At 38.2% G+C, this 19,601-nt stretch overlaps 1 protein-coding gene across 1 annotated transcript in view; it reads right to left on the bottom strand.

The window, feature by feature from the left end:
- Positions 1 to 19,601, bottom strand: part of LOC150091141 (FERM, ARHGEF and pleckstrin domain-containing protein 1-like) — a 331,643-nt gene that overhangs the window by 244,748 nt on the left and 67,294 nt on the right. The window contains exon 4 of the mRNA XM_090387751.1: positions 12,164 to 12,288. Within this exon, the coding sequence (XP_090243877.1) occupies positions 12,164 to 12,288 (125 nt within the window). The remainder of the gene's footprint in view (positions 1 to 12,163; positions 12,289 to 19,601) is intronic.

Genomic DNA, 19,601 nt, shown 5'->3' with positions numbered 1-19,601 from the left:
CAATGCCTCCTGTGGTCTTCCGTCAAAAGGATGTCAGAAGGATTTTGATGAATCTTGATGCTAAGAAAGCTCCAGGTCCTGATGGTATTTCTCCACTTGTTCTCAACACCTGTGCTGCTGAACTTAATGCTGTCCTTTGCCGCCTTTTTTCACTTTCTTATTCCAAAGTTGTTTTTCCTTTTGCTTGGAAAATTACTCATATTCAGCCGGTTCCTAAAAAGGGTGACAAATCACTCCCAACCAATTATCATCCAATTGCAATTACTTCTACTCTTTCTAAAGTAATGGAGAAATCAATTAACCACCAACTCTTAAACTACCTAGAAACCTTCCGTCTGATCAACGATCAGACGGAAGGTTTCTTCAAAATTACAGTCTGCAGAAGTTCAAGTCTAATATCAACAAATATTTTCTTTTGTCTTCTCAACCTCCAACCCAAGCATGGTACTAAGTCTTATAGGTTCTAATACCTCTCGTGTTTGGAGTTTTTATAAAAAAAAAGTGGCAACTGAAGCTTAGCATTGGCAAATGCAAAGTACTGCATACATTTAGCAGTAGTCCCAGAGTAATGTACCAACTGTGTAGTACTACTTTCAGGATAGTTGAAATTAAAAAAAACCTGGGGGTAATTGTACAGTCAGATCTGTCAGATACGAAGTTCTTTGGGCCATGCAGACAGGCTGTTGGGGTAGCACATGGAGCTCTGTCAATGATATACAGCAGTTTTTCTGGCAGGGATAGGGAGGTGATTGTATGAGGTCCATTGTATAAGGCAATGTTCAGGCCACATCTTGAGTACTGAATACAGGTCTGGAGACCTCATTTTAGGAAGGATGTAGAGCTGCTTGAGTAGGTATAGAGAAGGCAATAAGATTGGTGAAGGGAACAAAGGGGGGTGCTCTTACCAAGAAAGGCTTTAGAATGCAAATTGTGGCATCTGGAGATCAGGCACCCATGAACTGATCTGATTGAGGTGTTTTAAGGCTTTGAATGGATTGAGCAAGGTCAATGCTGATGGGATTTTTCATATTTATCCTCTTGCTCAAACTACGCACATGACGGTGCATAAATTCAAACTGAGGAAGGATGATTGCAGAATAGACATGCAAAAATTTGCCTTTAGTCAGTGGGTTGTTGATTTCTGGAACAAACTTCCATCTGATGTTGTGGAAGTAGATAGCTTGAATAAATTCAAGGGAGAACTAGACAAAAGTGTTGGTGGGGTTGGATAGGTGGAATAGAAATTTTTTTTTTTTTTTTTCTTTGTCTGATGCTGTATAAATTTGCTTTCTTGCACCATTTGCCATTGCTAATAATTACCAGATGAACTGATGTATTGCTACAGAACATCTTGGTATAATCCTGGACTTAACACAAGAAGAGAAAAAAGAAAGGAAGCAAGCAAGCTGTCACTGTGTTGCAGCAAAGTGGCAAACCTAGGAGCTTTCCACCAAGGATGAGATTTCTTGAGTAACATTTCAAAGAACCTCACTCCTTGCCGATGCCATATTCTTAGGTGGCATGACGTGGGATGCTAACACTGGTTTCAGCTGGCTTACCAGTGTGGGAGGTCTCCTGACCAAAAACAAAAAACCTACCTGGGGCACCTGTGACATTAACTTCCCCATCACGAAACCTAGAGCACTGCCCTTCTCCCACCTCCCATCCGTAACTTTGCCTGATGGACCCTACCACACTAAATACTTTCCACTGCTCTTCACAGTCCCCCCCCCCATGGAGGATGGGTTGCCCAGCCAGAAAAGTTGTTATCCTACTTCCTGGCCCACCTTCCCATGGTTATGGATGTCAACTAGGTTCCACAGGCACCTAGGCTAAGTGGCCCAGATGAACAATAGATCAACATAACCTAACACTACACAATGTAGACCACACAATTACATCACTATATAGTCTTTATAGAGTTTGTACTGCATTTCAATACATACAACGTGGAGTTGGATGACACCCCCCAGTGTCGCTTGACCTGCAACACTATAAACTATAAAAAATAAAAAAAAGTCCCCACATGAATAATAATGCTCTCTTTACCTCCTTTAAAATCTGAAAATCTGTTGGTAACATCATCAATTGTTGCTCCAGCAAATGTACCCTGGTTCTGGTCTACCTATCTTTATTACAAAAATGTTACCCATATTTCCATGACACTAGAGTCTCCCAATAAAACTAAATCTCCTTCAACCAAAGCAGTATGCATTTGACTACTCTGGTCTGGGGACTCGCATTGAGGGTTCATCAGTTAGTAGGTCACGAGATACTTGAGTCCCAAACGAGTTCGCAGTTACATTTGTTTCTAGGGCAAGCAACTTGCCCTAGAAACTTGCCAGGCAGACACCTTACCCACCTGGCTAGCCTGGTCAGCATATTTGTCCTGATAACCATAAACATCCAAGGCGTCCACTCCATATTTGCATACAGAATGCCTCTTGATACAGTGAAGGGAAATTGGAAATCTGGTTTAACCACCTAAGAAGTCAATATTCAATGCTTAGAAAGGTTTTAACATATGTTTCTGGAGCTGATGACCAAATGACTGAAGTGTATAAGGCAACCAGAGCAACACACCTAACAATGTATTCTTTCACCAGTTGGGCATTATGGACCCTTGTTAATTCCTGTCTGTCTTGAGCACCAGATGGCAGCTAGGGTCTTCTTTATGGTAATGAAATGCTCCCTGAAGGATAACTTGTTGTCCCAGGGATTTCCTAGATCCTTGTGATATTCAACTTTCTGCATGGGTTGACCATTTAAGAGTATAGTTAAGTTATGCTTTCGGGAGAAGGACATCTGGGCCGTTTTGAGAGGGTTTATTTCAAGACCAGTGGAAGCCAGGAAGTTGGCCAGGTTAGTTAACTGCTGTGTGGCTTGTAGAGCAACATTGTGCTCACTATTGCTGGATGGAAAGAACATTTTCATGTTATCTGCAGAGGTAAGGATGTTATTTCAGGTTGAAAGGAACAGATCAAGGGCTGCAGCGAAAACTGTCGCAGAAAGAACTCCTCTTTGGGGAACCCTCTATTTAGTGTGCAATTGATGCTAAAGTCTTCATGCTTAACAATAATGTCTCTCTCTGTAAGTAATTCCTGCAGGAGAGTGAGTAAGTTTCCTATAATGTGACAGTGAGACTCCAGGGAGTGGAGGAGGAGTTGAATTGCTATTTTGTCAAAAGCAGCTTTAATGTTCAGGAAGAGGATATCCATCTGCTTTTATTGTTTAGGGCGGTTTGGATTCTGCAATTTGTCTCTAATAGGTTTGTTATAGTTGACCTGTTTCCGATGACTGAGTGAATATATGATGGATGGTGGCCAAAACATTGATTATTTAATTGTTTGATTATGGATTTCTCAAAGATTTTTAATAAGTTGCATCCTATGGAGATTGGTCTATAGGCTTTCCAGGTTTTGGGTATTGGTTTTTGTGGTATGTTTTCCAGGGTTCACCGAGAGGGACCATTTCAATAATTCTGTTGAAAGTATGGGACAGTAAGTCCAGCAGGTAAGGACCACATATCTTAATGAAAAGGGGGAATTTATCTGGGCTTGAGGTGCACTTGTTTGGTAGGCTTCTGATGACCACTGCAATTTCTTGGATAGGGATGGATAGCTTCTCTGGGAGGGGGGGTTTCCTATTGGTTGTTGGGTCTAGAGATAACCCAATAACTCAATAACATTCCCAAGTCATGTGGAAATGTTATTCAGTTATTGGTAATTTTCTTTGATTTTGCAAGTTTTTTGAAGTTTATTTTGTTATGGGCTTGTCGTCTAATCCTGTTGCACATTGCTCTTTTCATTTTGAAGAAGGTGTAGGATTTTAGGTTCATGTTTTTTGCCATTCTTGATAGGCTTTGTGCTTGTCATTGAAATATGGTTTCATTTGGCTGGAGAGCTAGAGCCTGGCCCATTCACATATTTTTATCTTTCATGCTGCCCTAACCCATGGTCCAAAGGTGATCTACAATGCAGTCTACTGCTTGAGAGGGAGGAAGTTTATAGACCGCATTACAATTTATTGTTTTAAGCTTCTTAAGGATCATTTCTTCCTGTGTGAACTTGGTGGAAAAGACAAGTTTTGTGGTTGATGTCTTCTTGTTTTTATCCTGGTTAGTATTCATAGGCAGGAGGCAAAATTCAATGGTAAGAGGACAGTGATCCGAAATAAAACTTACAAAATTCTGCAGGAGGGTAGCATTACTTACATTCAGGTAGACTTAATATACAGCTATTGTTTTTATCTCCCAGTACCACCAGTTTTATGCAGCCACTGTATCAAGGCATTATTTATAAAGTCCACCTGATAAGGTACTTGATCCACAACATAGAATGGAGGGAAAAATTTGCCACCAAATTGGAATGTCTTGGATGTTATCCATTATCTTGTTATTTCTTGGGACAGTATTACATCGCGTAATAATGAAAGTTGGACAGACAACTTCAGTAGTCAAGACAAGCTAATTAGAGGAATCTTGGTCCAATCTACTCAATTGGTCTAATAAAGTTTCGAGACTTTAGGACCTCCATATTTTTTACACTATGTCATGTAATAATGAACTTCTTCAGAAAGAGTGGCTTTGGAGAGAATATCATTGAAAATCATTGTCCAGCAGATCAATTTGATAACAATATTGAGGAATGGGGGAATTTGAAGGAGCATATGGATTTTGTTGGCAAATTTGTAGAATTTGTGAAGGTGGATGATGAAGTTGCTACCACAGCAATGCCAACACCAGAAGAGCTGCTGGGCATCAAGGTAAACAATGTTTCTGTTACCAGCAGCAGTGAAAGTGAAGCACACATATACTGCCATCTAAAAAAGATGCCCAAAATGCATTTAGAGAATAATAGAGCATAATAGAGAATGTGTTGGTCTGCAATAACATTGATAGAGAAACAACTATTGTTTCTCTTGTCCTATATGCATAGTTAAAAATGTATACAGGGCAAAACCCAAAACCTGTGCAAATAACATTGGATTATTTATTTAAATTGGATTAATTTATTAAAAAGTTAATGGTTTGTTTGTCTCCTTTTATATTAAGATTGTAATTCTTTTTACTGCGAAACTAAAATAATGTATATATCAAAATATATACTGTACAATATTTTAATTTCTGTTAATTGCTTTTCTCTCAGATTATCTTACAAATAAAATCTTTAAAAAATGAACTATTTCTATTACCGTATTATTAAACAAGGCTTTTGTTTTTATTATTTTATTTTATTAATTTAATTTAAAGATGAAATGCACAAGGCATAATTATACATGGGTTTTTAGTAATTAACTATATAATATCAGTGTAGATACACCATAGTTTACCCATAAATTTAAACTATGTATGTAGTGTAAAAGGCATCATTTTAATTGTATCTCATATATTGTCGCTGCCTTCACGACAGATGCCATTTGGCATTACCAGGGTACCTGCCCACCCACCGATGATAGGCCAACAGCTTTGAAACGGTGCCGTCTGGGTGGTAATATCCACCGAGAATAAATAACAGTAGTCTTCTCTACTAGAGAAGCATTACTTATTCAAAGTAGTGCAATACCTGGTATTCCGTTGTGAAGGCAGCCACAGTATGAGATACAATTAAAACGATGCCTTTTACACTACATATATAGTTCAAATTTATGAGTGAACTATGGTGTATCTACACCGATATTATATAGTTAATTTATTAATTTAAATTAATTTATTTTTAACATTATTATTATTTATTATCCTTAGATATATAGTATGTGGTTTTATTTTGTGGCAAAAAAAAAAAAATAATAATGATAAAATCTTGACATGTTTGGGGGACCTCATTACTACAAACCTCGTTATTACAAAACATGAAAATTTAGGTCCCCTGAACTTTATATTATTCAACTGTATATATTGACTTCTCATCTTATGTTACTACAGATTATTATACATTTTCTTCTTTCAAAGATGAGATTTAAGCAGGCTGTAAACCCCCCCCCAACAGTGATACTTTGAACTAACATTCGGATTACATTTCTTTCTTTCTTCACCAGTAAACTATACCATTTATGCTTGGTTTGGCTGAAATCAGAATAAATCTTGTATTCATATTATAATTTAGACCAATTTTCATATATGCTACACAAGCAAAGAGGATCAGTTAAGATTCTAGGTAATGTGGTTTGAATAAGTCATGACCTGTGAAGGGAGAAAAAAGGTAGGATAGAGGCCAACGAAAAAAAACTTAGGGCTCACTATGCTATTAACAAATATAACATCCAGCATGAACTTCTTTGTTACTCATCCGTTATATCATTATTTCTTCTGTTTTTAGTAAATTGGTCATAATGTATCAGTTCCTAATATACTCTAGTTTGTGCTGTTTTTTGTGGTCTGAAAAATACATAATGACACAAAGAGAAAATCCTATTTTCTCTGCCTGTGATTTGCTAGATACAGACTTGAATTAAAAAGCCATTCAGAATTCTTCTAGCCCCTGCTGTATCTCAAACCCAGACCTTTCCAAATGAGATTCGACTGACACAAAGAACTGAATACAATGCACTGTCTGACATGCTCAACTTGAGAGAAACAGCCACAGTTAAACAGTTTTATTATCACACAAGTGAATGGTTATTTCTTATTTTTTAATAAGTAGTAGTAGTAGTAATAATGGCAACTGATGCAAGAAAGCAAGCTTATATAGCATCAGCCAAAAAAAAAAAATAAATAAATAAATAAACAAATGCAGTTCATTCATCCATACACTCCAAGAATTTGTCTAGTTCTTCCTTTAATTTATTCAATCCATCCACTCACACAACAACAGATGGAAGCATGTTCCAACAGGCTTCCATCTGTTGGAACAGGTTTCCATATGTTTTGGAAGCATGTTCCAACAATCAACCACCTACTGGCAAAAGGCAAATTTCCACACATCATTCTGCAAACATGCTTCCTCAACTTGAATTCATGACCCCTCCTGCGTGTAGTCTCAGCAAGTGGAAGAACCATTAACATTCAGCTTACTTAACAATCCATTCAAGGCTTTAAACACCTCAATCAGATCTCCCAGCAGGTGCTTAGTCCTGAGGTGCTGCAATTTGCAGAACTGAAGCCTTTCAAGGTAAGGACAGCCTTTTGTTCCCTTCACCAGTCTGGCTGCCCTTCTCTGCACCCATTTCAGCAGATCTTCATCATTCCTAAAGTGAGACCTCCAGATCTGCATACAGTCAGTCCTCACATAGCACGATAATTGTGTTACTAGAAACCCTAGTGCAATGCAAAATCTTGCAATATAAATAACAGGCCCTATGGGAAAAATAGGGTTAGGTGCCGACCACCCAAGATTGAACACACATTTGTAACCAAAACATTACCAAACACAATAAATAATCGTAATAAAAAACTGTAATAAAATATTGCTAATGCTTTTGCTTCTATCATAAGCAAACTTGTTCTTTGTTTGATTTTCTATCCAAACAAATGATAGCCATTCCATCTCTTCCAATACTTTGTTTTGTTCCTGCTATGAAAGTTGTTTTTATTTTCTCTGCATTCTTTCTAATTCTCGGCATTGCCTCATTTAGGCCTGTAGCATGTGCAATATCGCATGGTCTTTCATTTTACTCAAAGTGATTCACAATTTCATATTTTTTCTCTATCAACAGAGGCGGACTCACCATAAGCTTACCGGGGAAACCCCAGTGGGCCGGAGGCCAGTGTGATTTTGGCCATAAACGCTAGTATGACGCCGCTACAAATTTTCCCGGGTACGAATTTTTGATCCACTCCACCTCCGTCTATTGATATTGCTTTTCTTTTCTCTCTGAATCTGAATCTGTAGTGTCTTCCTCAGGACGCTTCCTTTTCACACCTTTTAAGTATTTTACTCATTTTTAGGGAACAAAATGAGGAGGCACGTTTGATACACATAAACAAAGCTGCGAGCGTGTAGCAACTAAACAAACAAAACCATAAAGGCAGAAATGCACTATTAACATCTCATAGCTCAAATTTTACTAAAGCACATTTCTGGGGGTTACTACCATAAAACAATAAAAACAATTTCCAGTTGCATTTCTGCTAGTGGAATCTGTTATAAACTTCATCTAATTGCATTTGCAATTAGCATTAGCATTAGTAGAGGCATTTGATGCAAGAAAGCAAGCTCATGCAGCATCAGCCAAAAAAAACAAAAAAAACCAATAATACTGATAGCTGGAATTGTGTGGGTTTTTACGTTATTTTGGTGAAATGTGTTTCCCCTTCACTGATATAAAAAACATAAATACATTTTTTGAATCTTCTCTTCATTCCTATCGTGTTGCGTTCAGTTGGGGGGTGATTCTGTATTCGACTGCCATTGCTTATAAACACAAAGGCGAATCATGCATAAGTGAATTCGGTTCATGTTATATACGATATTGTTCCCCTATTTATAAATTGTGTATTATCGAATTCGTGTAGTGTAAACACGTGTTATACGAGGACCGACTGTACAGTACTCAAGATGAGGCCCAGCCATGGTCTTATACAAAGGGATTTTTTTTTGTTTTTTTTATGAAAACCCCAAACATGACAAGTATTAGAACCTACAGTACTTAGTAGCATGCTTGGGTTGCAGCGTGAGAAGATGAAAGAAGATATTTGTTGACATTAGACTTTAACTTCTGTAGACTGTAATTTTCAGGAAATACATATGAAGGAAGGTTTGTTGTTGTTTTTGGTTTTTAGGAGCATTAGCAACTAAGTCCATATTGCTCCGGGACATGCGGTGGTCATTCCCTGACCTTTCCGCATCCTGAGTATTTGGTGGTGACGGGCTAGAACCCGAGTCTAATCAAGAAGCGTGTGCTATGCACGGCTGCTCCTTCCCACCTGGCTACAGAGGCGCCTAATGAAGGTAGGTTGTTTCAGAAAACAGCAGTTGAATGAATAAACGAGGAAGATGAAAAGTTGGTTCTGTGAGTTTGAAGTTGGACAGTAAATGGATGTTGGCTGGTGGCGGCAGTTGTTCGGACTGTTTTCAAAGAGAGAGCGGGAATTATAGAAGCCAATTCAGAAGAACAGTGCACATGGAAGTATCTGTAAAAAAGGCATGCAGCAGAAACAGTATGTCTATGAGAAAGCGAGTGGAGAGACTCTGTTAGGGAGGAGTCATTAATTAACCAAACTGCCTTCTTCTGAATGGAATCTAGAAGCCTGAGAGAGGTTTTGGGGGCATCGACCCAGATGTGGGAACAATATTCCATGGTAGGGCGGATTTGCGATTTGTACAGAGTGAAAAGCTGTTGGGAAGAAAAGTAACGCTGAGAGCAAAAGAGAAAACCAAGTTTTTTAGATGGAGAGAAAGCAATATTTGTAATGTACTTGTGCCAAGAGAGATTAGAAGTCAGAGATAAGAGATATATCTCCGATATCTAGGCAAAATGATATATATCATTTTGCCTAGATATCGGAGATAAGTATAAGCATAAGTATAGATAAGCATAGATAAGCATAGACCAAGGATAAGCATAGGAGCAGAAGAATCCTTTTTGTGCGATATAAGGCAAGACTGAGCTTTAGAAAGATTGAAATCAACTAAGTTGTCTTTGCCCCACTTGAGAATTACCTGGAGATCGGCATTTAAGGAATTGGTAGCAGATTTTCAAGAAGTTGAAGCTGATTGAGCAGGACAAAGTTTCTCAAAATGGAAAGTGGAATGCAATGTGCTATCATAGGCAAAACTATGGATACGATTTCCAGTCAATGGAAGAAGGTCATTAATATACAAGAGGAAAAGAGTGGGGGAAAGAACTGAACCTTGGGGGACACTGGCATTAGTGGAGAAGTTAGAAGACAGAGAGCCATCTACCACCAACTCAGTGAGCAATCAGAGAGAAAATTGGATAACCAATTACAAAAAACAGTTGGCAAACCATAAGATGGAGGCTTGTTTAGAAGACCTTTATGCCAAACACGATCGAAAGCCTTTGAGATGTCAAGAGCAACTGTTTGTGTTTCACCAACCTTTTCCATTGAATTATTCCATAAATGAGTAACATAAGTCAGAATATCACCAGTGGATTGACACTGACGGAATTCATACTGGCGATCGTTGATCAGACGGAAGGTTTCTAGGTAGTTTAAGAGTTGGTGGTTAATTAATTTCTCCATTACTTCAGAAAGAGTAGAAGTAACTGCAATGGGATGATAATTGGATGGGAGTGATTTGTCACCCTTTTTAGGAACTGGCTGAATATGAGCAATTTTCCAAGCAGAAGGAAAAACACCTTTGGAATAAGAAAGTGAAAAAAGGCGGCAAAGAATAGGAGTAAGTTCAGGAGCACAGGTTTTGAGAACAAGTGGAGAAATACCATCAGGACCTGGAGCTTTCTTTGCATCAAGATATATTCAAAATCATTCTGACATAAGACATAGGAAGCATTGAATGGAGCGTGTTGGGAATGGTGGGAGGTGGTTTACCAAGATCATTAATACATGAGCTGGAAGAAAAATGGGATGCTAGCAGGTCAGCTTTATCCTTGGCTGAAGTGACAACAGAACCATCTGGTTTTGACAGAGGTGGAAGCAGAGATGGGCAAAATTTGCAGCCAAAAGCTTTGGCAAGAGACCAGAATGTTTGGCTACCATTAGGGCAAGAAGCTAATTTTCTACTCTTAGCCTGTTCAAAATCTAGTTTGGAGTGATTAATAACTGCTTTACAACTGTTGTGAGCTTTGGTGTAGGCAGAAAATGAATCTGAAGAATTGGAAACAAGCCAATTACAATATGCAACGTTCTTCTCTTGAACAGCCTTAGCACATTTATTGGAAAACCATGGTTTAGATAAAGGGTGAGATTTTAAAGTGGAGTGTGGAATAAAGGATTCCATTCCTGCAAGAATAATTTCACTGACACGATCTGAGCAAACGTTGACATCAGAAGCTTTGAAACAGTAATCTGACCATGGAAAAGAAGAAAAGAAGTCTCGCAGGTCACCCCATTTTGCATTCTTGTAATGCCAAACAACACGAGGTTGGGAATAGCCATGAGATAAAGGTTCCATTGGAGAAGAGACAATCACCAAGTTGTGATCTGAAGTGCCTAAAGGACCTCTCACTTCGACCGTGTACTTAGAGTTGTTGTTGGTTAAAAAAAGATCAAGAGTGTTGGCTGTATGCTTAGGATTGTCCGGTATTCTTGTAGGTAAATGAACAATCTGTGCAAGGTCATTAGTAATTGCAAAAGCCTCAGCATTTCTACCAGCTGGGTCGGGTGACTAGAAAACGGAAGCTAGTTGGAGTTATGAACATTAAAATCATCAAGGAAAATTACCTCACTGTTAGGAAAGTTGGACTGGAGAAAGTCAAGTTGCAAAGAGAGGAAGTGAAAGAGCTCCAAGTGATTAGTGGAGTTGGGAGAGAACGGTAGAAGCAAAAGATGAATTTGACACAGTGATGTAGAGAGATAATCACCTCCTTATCTCTGCTAGCAAAGTTTCTGTATATCATTGGTAAAACCCCATGAGCTGTCCTGGCTGCATGTTTGCACTGCTCAAAAAATTTCATGTCTGACTGCACAATTATTCCCTGGTCTTTTTCATTCTCCACTAATCTGAGCGTAGTACCACACAGTCGATAAGTTACTCAAAATTATACTACAAATGGGTAGTACCTTGCATTTGTCAATGTTAAACTTCAACTGCCGTTTCTCAGCCAATAGACTCAATTTTCCTAGATCTTGTTGCAGTAGCTCACCCTGATGACTGTCGTTAACCACTCTGCTAATCTTTGGAAACTTAGATATTAAGCCTGATATATTTCATCAATATCATTGATTGATAAATACTGAAAACAACAATGGACCCAGCACTGAATCATGGGGAACTCCATTAATAACATTAGTCCAAGAAGAGCAGTGCCCATTGATAATCACTCTCTGACTTCTTCCACTTAACCATCTTTACGCATAGCAGTAACTTGTTCTTAATGCCACATTGATCCAGTTTGTATAACAGGTCTTATGTGTAACAGCAGCAAAATCTTTCTTGAAATCCAAGTATATGATGTCAAAATTATTTTTTGAATCATATTCTTGTCACAAGTGTTTATGACATTGGAATAATGCAATCTGTTATGATGATCAAGCGATATATACATGCATACTATAAAGTTTTTTTTAAAAATATCTAACCTGGTATATTCCTCTTCAAGCTGAGTAGGATCTGGAGTGTAGAATTTAACACAAAAAAATAATGTTGGTGCTGATAATGACAGTCCCATTTGACGACAAAGTGCCTTTTGGTAGTCCAACCAATACTGTGGAATGAAGGTGGTACAAATTGACATTACAATATAAAACAAAATTTGCAAAAAATTATAAGAGTAATTCCATACCAACTAGGATCCTGACATTCAATTTTATCTGAAAATATACTGAAGAAGAATCTTTACTGCAACGCTTAGAATGATAATTTACATAATATTAGTTGCAACAGCCCATCACGGCACAGTGGCCAGGGGTTAACATTGTACTACAGAGACATTATTGCCTCAAGAATCAAAATACATAAATAAATAACAGAAATGATAAATAAGTGCAAAATGCTCTTCTGAAAAAAAGTGTGCAAAGTCTCTCAGTGTAATAAGGCCCAAAATTTAGCCTCATTAGTGAGGCCACACTAAAATTTAAAATAGGCTCAAAATCAGAAAATTATTATCGTGGAGAGACGTATCCCATACCTATTGCCATATATTATTTGAAATGTCTCTTTCCCAAGGAACAATAAATTCACAAGAGCATATTTCTATACAGTTTGTCAGTGCCAAAAAAAAAAAAAAAATAATAATAATAATAAATAAATAAAACATATATAAAAATATATTTTAAATATTATCTAATATTATATATTAAAAAAATAAATATATATAAAAAATATACATATATACAGGTACTGTATATAGAAAATTATATCTTGCATATTCTGGGAATTTTTTTTTTTATAATACTTGGCAGTGGTGGCAACCCCATTTGTAGAAAATTGATGATGGGGCACTGTTTTTGCTACAAATAAAATGAATACCTGACACGTATCCATTTCACTTTAATTTTTTGAGATTTTTTTTTTAATTTTTGAATTCTACTTAAACATTGCCAATATTTCATATTTTCTTAATGTATTGTAATATGTATTGTGCATGACTAAGTTAAAAAAAAAGGTATTAAATTTTTTAAAACAGTGTTTTTATACCTTTTATTTTCAAAAAAATAATAATAATTTTGCTGAAACTACAAGAAATGTATTAGATAAAACATAAGTCTCTTAGTCTGTTAATTTTTTACAATTTAAAAGACTTAAATGCATGAAATTTCAAACTACACATGTGCATATATTTCTACTTATTAAGTATATAAATATTATTAAAAAAATTAAAAACTATGTATATATTTGATACTACTATACTGGTGGGCAAAACTTAAGGACCAACACTAATTCTAAAGGTTACAACCACAAAATCAAACAAAACAGCCTGTGGCTGTTCAGTAGGAAGCTGGAGCACGTGCAAAAATTTGAATCGTGATGAGAGGACTCACATAAACAGATAAAAGTAGCAGTTCAGCAGTTATGTGCAAATTACCGAATGGTGAGCACGATTGTTATAGATGTTCAATTGGTTTTCATACAGTGCTACAGACAACAAAATGGCCAGTAGACAACATCTGGATGACTTTACCCGGGGTTGAATAATTGGGAAGCTTGAGGAAGGTTGAAGTAAGGAGTGTAGCTGCAGAGTTCGGTATCACCCACAGCATCATCTCGTGTGCATGGTTGGCCTTCAGAACGACAGGTACTGCTATTTGAAGGACCAGTAGTGGTTGTCCACGAAAAACAACGTCCAATGATGACTGCTATATGCCCCTACAGGCCAAGAGGGACCAACACCAGACAGCAGGATCCATTGCAAACCAGCTGCACAGTACGCAGGATATCACAGTTTCTTGTGGCCAGGTGACTCCATGAAGGTGATCTGTTCGCCCGATGGGTCAGTACACTGTGTCCCTTTAACACCTACCCATCAGAGACACCGTTTACAGTGGTGCATTGAACACAAGGACTGGACAGCAGCGCAATGGGATAAGATACTCTTTACTGATGAGAGTAAATTCAGTCTCAGCAGCAATTGTGGACATCAGCTAATCTGGTGAGAGGTTGGCACACGGTATCACCCCGAAAACATCACTGAAAGGGATCGATATGGTGGTAGAGGTGTTCTCGTCTGGGGAAGCGTTATCTTGGATGGACGTACGCAACTCCAGAAACTGGAATGCGGTACTGTAACCGGTGCACACTACTGTACTGAGGTAATCCTTCCCCATGTGCATTTGTTCCGAGGTGCCATTGGCCCAGAGTTCGTGTTTATGAATGATAACATCACACCCCATCGCACTGCAGCTGTTGATATGCTTTTGGAAAGTGAGGACATTGTTCGTATGGATTGGCCTGCCCGTTTCCCCTGATCTAAGTACCATGAAACACATAAGGGACTCTATGGGGAGACGCCAAGCGGCACATCCACACTCACCAGAAAATGCTCACCAGCTGAAGATGCCACTGACAGAGGAATGGACGACGTTACCGCAAGAACGTATCAACAACATTGTTCTAATATGGACAGGCGGTGCAAAGACTGCATCAACATTAGGGGTGGCCATATATCCTACTGAGGACCACCTCATCCCTTTGTTCCATCTTTGGCAATGATGCATCTGTATCGTGGTAGCCAGTGCTATGTTGCCATTTTTGAATAAAGTCCCTCTGTACCGTTTTGTTTATGTTGTTATGTCAGTGTTGTTTCCTTCATCATTTCTATACCTCACAAGGTTCCTTTGATATGTTTTTCCCATATCCAGGCCACCCCTATGAGAAGACACAGGTGTAAACCTGACTGGTCCTTAAATTTTGCACACCAGTGTAGTTATTCCCATTTTTTGGCCTCATTCAAATTTAGCACCCTTCGTAGTGTGAAATTTGAAACTATGTATGTTGCTTCCTGCAGAGTAGTCCAATTTTGAGAGAATACCGAGTTTCATGTTACTATCTTTATGCTATGAAAACAATAATACAAAAATGTACATTTATTAATATGTTTACTGATCTAATAGAAGAGGAAAAGCAAGTAACTTGAATCTTCAAACAACACAGCATCAGTACTTGTCAAGTAACATGCATTCTTCATTAAAAATCCAAATATTTGCAAAATCAGTGGCAGTGCACCTGGCAGGTTCTTACACGCAATTTCTGTGTGAAAACCACAAGAAAATCACTTCAGAAACTATTGCAGTAAGAACTTGATTCTATTTAGGAAGGTAGGAAAAAAATTTAATAATTTTAATCATTGATTAATGGTTAGAATGGGAACATTATTTTCAGAGGTTAATGAAACCACTGCCAGGTTAAGAAAACAGCATTCTGCTAACAAAATATTTCAAATGAAGTATTTTAAATAAAATCTGACTAGGTTCTCCCTAATAGTTTTATACTAGAGGAATTAACTGTCTAAACTTTATCAATTTTTATTTTCCTTAGCATTTAAAAAAAATTTTTTTTTTGCTGTTGTTGTTTTGCTAAAACAATACAAAAATAATGCAGGGATCATTTGAAAAGGCATCTGTTATACTGTAAACCCGAAAGCTTCATAATTATACTTTGGGATGGATGGACACACACACACACACGGGTTGTCTTAATTAAAATGCACCAGGTTCTACCTCATTTATTTTTAGGTTTAGGTTATTTGTTGTCTAGACTGTTTTGTCATATTTTAGCAGAAATTTTTGAATTTCATATTAAAATTTAAGTAACTATTAAATAAGATAGTGGGCATGATTTAATTCATGCCATGTTTGCTTTTCATAGGCATTAAATGCCCATGCTTTCAGAGGTAATGTCTCTGCAATCCTTACTGTTTAACCTTTCCGACAGCTGCGACTTTGGTGGCCGCAGTTTAGATTTTATGATTTCCAAAAAGTAGTTGCCTAATCAACTACTTTTCTCAACAGGAAAGTTGTCCCATGTCCATGGTTTAGTCTAAAAACACCATCGGAATATTAAATTAATGGAAATCAATTTTGTTTTGGGGGGGGACACAAGGTGGTTGTTGTTATTGTTGTTATTTGGTTTCTACAAGCATTAGCAACTAAGGCCATATTGCTCCGGGGATATGCGGTGGTCATTCCCTGACCTTTCTGCATTCTCCGTATTTGGTGGTCATGGACTCGAACCCCGGTCTAATCAAGAAGCGTGTGCTATGCACTGCTTACTGCCCACCTGGCTACAGAGGCACTACACACACAAGGTTGTATGTTAGGTTTGCTCTTCAGTATGCCACATACGTTAAAATTTGATATTCTGGTCAATAATAACAATACACAAACCATAAAATTAAAATGTCATATTCATAAATGTAGTACACTGAGTGGACAGAAATCATGGGATACATACTTAGTAATGGGTAGGCCCACATTTCGCACGGGTAAGGGCAGTCACATGGCAAGCAAGGCATTGAGTCCACTAGTTCATGAAAGCGTTCCACTGGTATTTCCATCCATGCTTGCTGCACAGCTGTCCATAATTCTGTAGCATTCCTGGGTGGAGGATCCAAAGCGCGAATGGACCTTTCCACAGCATCCCAAAGACGCTCCACAGGGTTCATTGTCTGGTCAATGTGGAGGCCATTCCGTGGCAGTAAAATCTGCAGAATGCTCTTCAAACCATGTTCTAGTCACCACGGCTCTGTGGAGAGGTGCACTTTACTGCCGGAAGAGTCCATTGCCCTGTGGGTTCACGATGACCATGAAGAGATGCAGACGGTCTGCAAGGATGAAAACCTGGACAGTTCAGAGATGCATCTAGACCAGCAGTTATCAACGGGGTCAATATCGCCTCCAAGGTGGCAAAAATTGTTTTTAGGGGGCCAAAAAATCATGGGTATTACAATGGTTTGTCGCCCTCCAAAGTTCAACCCTACCAACGACATCTTATTCCTTAATATTTAATTTCTCTCATTGGGTTTTCTTTTCTCCTGAGACAACTGATTTTTAACATACAGGTCTATTATATTAGGAGAGTGAGAAATTTTGATAAAAGGAAGACAGTGGGCATGATTTAATTCAATCATGTTTGCATTTCAAGTGCTTTCAGAGGTAATGTCTCTGCAATCCTTTCCGAGAGTTGCAACTTTGGTGGCAGCATGGTTTATTGCTTTATTCTTTTGTTTCATTGGACAATATATGAGGCCTGGATGGGATGAGGAAATGTTTCAGACTATTGTTTCTACTTTCTAAGCGATAATTAGTACTGATTTATTGTTTCCTATTGGAAGTTATTTATTTTTGACCAGCAGTACTTTTGTGAGTGACATGGGCTATGAGAGTTAATTAAAATAGTTTATATTTTATTATTTAATTCTTTGTAGTTATTCAACCTATCATCAATCATGTCAAGTACTGAAAAGAAAAACTGTCGTGAGCATCTGGATAAATATCTAGCTTATGGTTTTATTGAAAGCCCAACTCAAGACAGCCCATGTGTCTTACGTGTAATAGTTCTTTTTCAAATGAGGCTATGAAACCATTAAGACTTTTAGATCACTTTAAAAGAAAACTTGAAACAAAAGATTTAGATCACTAGAAATATCTTGATAAAGTTGGTAAACATATCAAATATTTTAAAATTTTAAAACAGAATTTTGAGCAACGGAACACTGTTACTTCCTTATAGTAACAGTAATTGTGGCATGTGATGCAAGAAAGCAAGCTTATGTAGTATCAGCCAAAAAAAAAAAAAATTCACACACCATTCCCTCTAAATGTTTGTCCAGTTCCTCCTTGAATTTATTTAACCTATCAACTTCCATAACAGCAGATGGAAGTACGTTACCCCACTCAACTATCCACTAGCTAAAGGCAAATTTCCACACATCTATTCTACAACTGTCTTTCCTCAATTTGAATTTATGCCCCCTTAGGTTCGTAATCTGAGCAAGTGGAAGAATCCTATCCGAATTCGGCATGTTCAACCCATTCAAGGCCTTATACACCTCAATAAGATCACCTTGCAGGTGCCTAGTCACCAGCCGTTGCAATTTGCAGAACTTAAGCCTCTCTTGATAAGAGGATCCTTTCATTCCCCTCACCAATCTTGTTGCCCTTCTCTGTAGATGCTGAAGCAGATCTACATCCTTTATAAAATGAGGCCACAGACCTGTATGCAGTACTCAATGTGTAGCCTCGCCATTGCCTTACACAAAGGGATAATCACCTCCTTTTCCCTGCTAGCAAAATTCCTGTATATAATTTAAGAAGAACACACAAACAAATGATGATGGAATGATTACATCTTATGAAATTACAGAAATCATTGCAAAAACTGGAAGGATAGCAAAATCCTTCCATTATTATAAAAGCATTGCCACTGAGCAAAGATTCAATTCAAAGACAAATCAATGAGATGTCAGTTGACCATTGAAAAGCATTAATTGACAAACTGTAAACGAGAAAATTTTCTATTCTGATTGATGAATCCACAGATACTGACAATAAGGCCCTTCTAATGGCATACGTTTCTTATTTTGATGATGATTGTAAATTGCAAGAAGAGATGTTTGTAAAATCTATAGAAACTGACTGTACTGGAGCATCTATTTTTGCGGCTGTAAAAACATGGATTAATGAAAAACAAGTACCACTGGAAAATTTGGTATACCTGTGCCATTGATGGTGCTACCTCCATGACCAAATGGGTCCTTAAGGTTGTCACTGACATTCTCTCAGATATGCCAGACAAGCTGTACTTGCTACCTGGGAGCCTAAAACGCTGATGGACCTGATATTCGGGTGACACTCAAGTCAAGTGGACCCAATTTCGGCGAAGTCAGGACGGTCTGTGAGAGCCAAATTCTCTGCTTGCACCTTCACGATGGTGGGACTGTTAGTAATCCTGGGTATAACTTTCATGCACAAGTACATGGTGGGTGACCACCCAAGGGTGAACCAACGTAAGCAGGGGTCGAGGTGTGGCGCCCACACCACATGGAGGAATGCCGCCCCTCTATGTTACCAGGCAGCACTAGGTGGTAGATGACTCTCATTAACCGGTGAAATACCACCACTTTGCTTATTGGAGGCTTGAAGTGGTGGAATCCATGTTTAGTCTCTAGAGCTAAGTTCCAGTCAACCCTTCCCTATCTCTTCCATCATGCAGTATGATTGATGACTTTTAAGGTTATGATGAATGTCGTGGCGAGATCCAATATTCCTTACATTTCGAGGGTACAGCTCTAAAACGGTGTTCGAAGGCCGGCTGCTAGTTAGTACACCGGACCGGACCGGACCGAACGTATTGGTAACTCTCTAGGAGACTTGCGGATCAGCTGGTGTATAATCTTGCTACCTCTACTCTGCCAGATAGTGACTGGAGGGAGTCCGAGTAGTGTGTATGCGGGGAGCATTGTCGAGGCCACGTTATGTCAAGGATCTGGGTATATTCTTACCACATGTACGCCATATCCAAAAATTTCATTATTACTTCATACAGCATGTCCCACCCACTTTTTCTTACTATTGAATACAC

The sequence above is a fragment of the Mastigoproctus giganteus genome, chromosome 1, assembly GCF_048544385.1.
Source record: "Mastigoproctus giganteus isolate SK-2022 chromosome 1, ASM4854438v1, whole genome shotgun sequence".
Lineage (NCBI taxonomy): Eukaryota > Metazoa > Arthropoda > Arachnida > Uropygi > Thelyphonidae > Mastigoproctus > Mastigoproctus giganteus.
Note: the sequence above shows the minus strand (reverse complement) of the source record. Positions and strands in the feature narration are given on the sequence as shown.